At 52.2% G+C, this 1,853-nt stretch overlaps 1 protein-coding gene across 1 annotated transcript in view; it reads right to left on the bottom strand.

Annotated features, from left to right (window-relative positions):
• Positions 1-349: 349 nt before the first annotated feature.
• IGFBP6 (insulin like growth factor binding protein 6) overlaps positions 350-1,853 on the bottom strand; it is a gene marked incomplete at its 5' end in the record, with an annotated part of 4,452 nt that continues 2,948 nt past the window's right edge. Inside the window, one exon of the mRNA XM_006169120.2 lies at positions 350-641. Within this exon, the coding sequence (XP_006169182.2) occupies positions 519-641 (123 nt within the window). The remainder of the gene's footprint in view (positions 642-1,853) is intronic.

Below are 1,853 nucleotides of genomic sequence, written 5' to 3'. Positions count from 1 at the left end.
CAGCAGGAAGTAATAGGAGGTGCTTTGAAAGTTCCTCTTTGCTGGGTTCCTGCTGGGGATTAACTATTAATCCTTCCCCTCCCCTGTGTCCAAAGATCAGTGTTAGACACAAGGTCACAATCTCAAATGGAGGCCAAGATCTCATTGCCCCCCCCACCCCCCTCACCCCATCATCTTCGCTCTGGTAGCTGGGAGATGCTTGAGGGCTTAAAGCCTCTGCCAATGGCTGTCTCCCATGCCCATGTACAGAGGCAGGGACTGAAGCTAGTCCACGGGAAAGGGGAATACTATGGGGTAGGAAGGTGACCAGGGGTCCCAGGGCTGTGAGAGGTGGACACAGAGACATAGGCTGGAGACCCCCAGTACAGCTTTATTAATACCCCAAGCCAACCCAACAATCTTTCCCACCAGATGTGTGGGTTGTGGGGCCCAGAGCCCCTCAGTTATTTGTACTTAACATATAACCCAAGCTGACGGCTCCATGCTCCTGTTACTGGCCCCTCCGCCCCCACCCAGCTTTAGCCACTGCTCCCCGGGAGACATGGGGAGCTTCTGTCGCCATCTGGAGACCCCGGCAGGGGCTGGCCCATTCGATCCACACACCAACAGGGACCTCGGCGTTGTCCCTGGGAGGAGCGGCACTGGAGAGAGAGGCACACAGATCAGGGGAGAGGCTGGAAGGGACTCCCAATGCTGAGTAGGCAGCAACATCGGCAGTTCTTCCAGGTGAGACTAGGTTCCCTTCTCTTGGTTCCCCTTTTGCTTTCTTTCTCTTTCTTTCTTTCTTTTTTTTAAATAATGATTTATTTTATTTATCAATATTATTTCTTGACCAGAGATAGAAAGAGAGAGGGAAAGCAAGAAAGCAAGCCACTAGGCCCAAGACTTAAACCACAGTTGGTTACAAAGGGAGTCCAGCGCCTCAACCACCATGCCACCTGCCAGTCCTATTACTTTGTTTTAAATAATTATTTTTAGGGCCAGCCTGTGCCTGACAGATAAGGTGAGTGGATCCCATATGGCCCACTGTGTGGTTCGAGTTGTGGACCCGGCAGCTGAAAAACACACCGTGTGTGTGTGTGTGTGTGTGTGTGTGTGTGTGCCCAAAACCCCCAAAAAGAAGGAGACATAGAGGACAAGGAATTGCAGTGTGACCATCCCCCATGGGGAGTGTCCTCTCCCTTTCTCTCTCTCTGGTTCTCCTACAAGCACATGAGCCCTCTGGCAAAACCAAAAAATATAAATAAATAAATAATACATTTTAAGAGGTTTATTTATTTCTTCCATGAGAGGAGAGAGAGATTGTACCCCATCGGGGGTCCCCACATTGCGATCTACCTCCACCTTCCACCAGCCCTGCCTCACGGGCACAAGGCAGCCAGCGTACTCGGGCCCTCCCAGACATACACACAGGACCTTCCCATGGGGTCAGCCTTACAGAGGATCGCTGTGCCACCCTCTGGTCCTGTTTCCCTCTCCTCACCCACTAACTCGTGCCTACTGAGCTGGGCTTTGGTGGTCAGTTTTGAAAGTGTGGTTCCCAAGCCAATAGCACCAGGGAGCATGTTAGAAATGCACACTCTCGGCCCACCCGGACCTCCTGAACCGGAAGCGGCAGGTGGGCTGAGCCAGCTGTGCCTTCACAAGCCCTCCAGATGATTCTGACGCCTCGAGTTTGACAGCCGCTGCGTTAGTCCAACCCTGGGTACTTTAAGCCCTCTACTCCATATGGTTGGTATGGTATGGCTGGATACTCTCTGTGTGGATCCTAAAGATGGAAGATCCTCAAAGGCAGGGCAGTTTATACAACTTTGTAAGCCCCCCCCCCCCCCTCTTTCCATTTCTTGGGTGAC

Source organism: Tupaia chinensis, unplaced genomic scaffold, assembly GCF_000334495.1.
Source record: "Tupaia chinensis unplaced genomic scaffold, TupChi_1.0 Scaffold146740_1, whole genome shotgun sequence".
Lineage (NCBI taxonomy): Eukaryota > Metazoa > Chordata > Mammalia > Scandentia > Tupaiidae > Tupaia > Tupaia belangeri.
The sequence above is the reverse complement of the archived record's forward strand: the minus strand, read 5'-3'. Positions and strand labels throughout refer to the sequence as shown.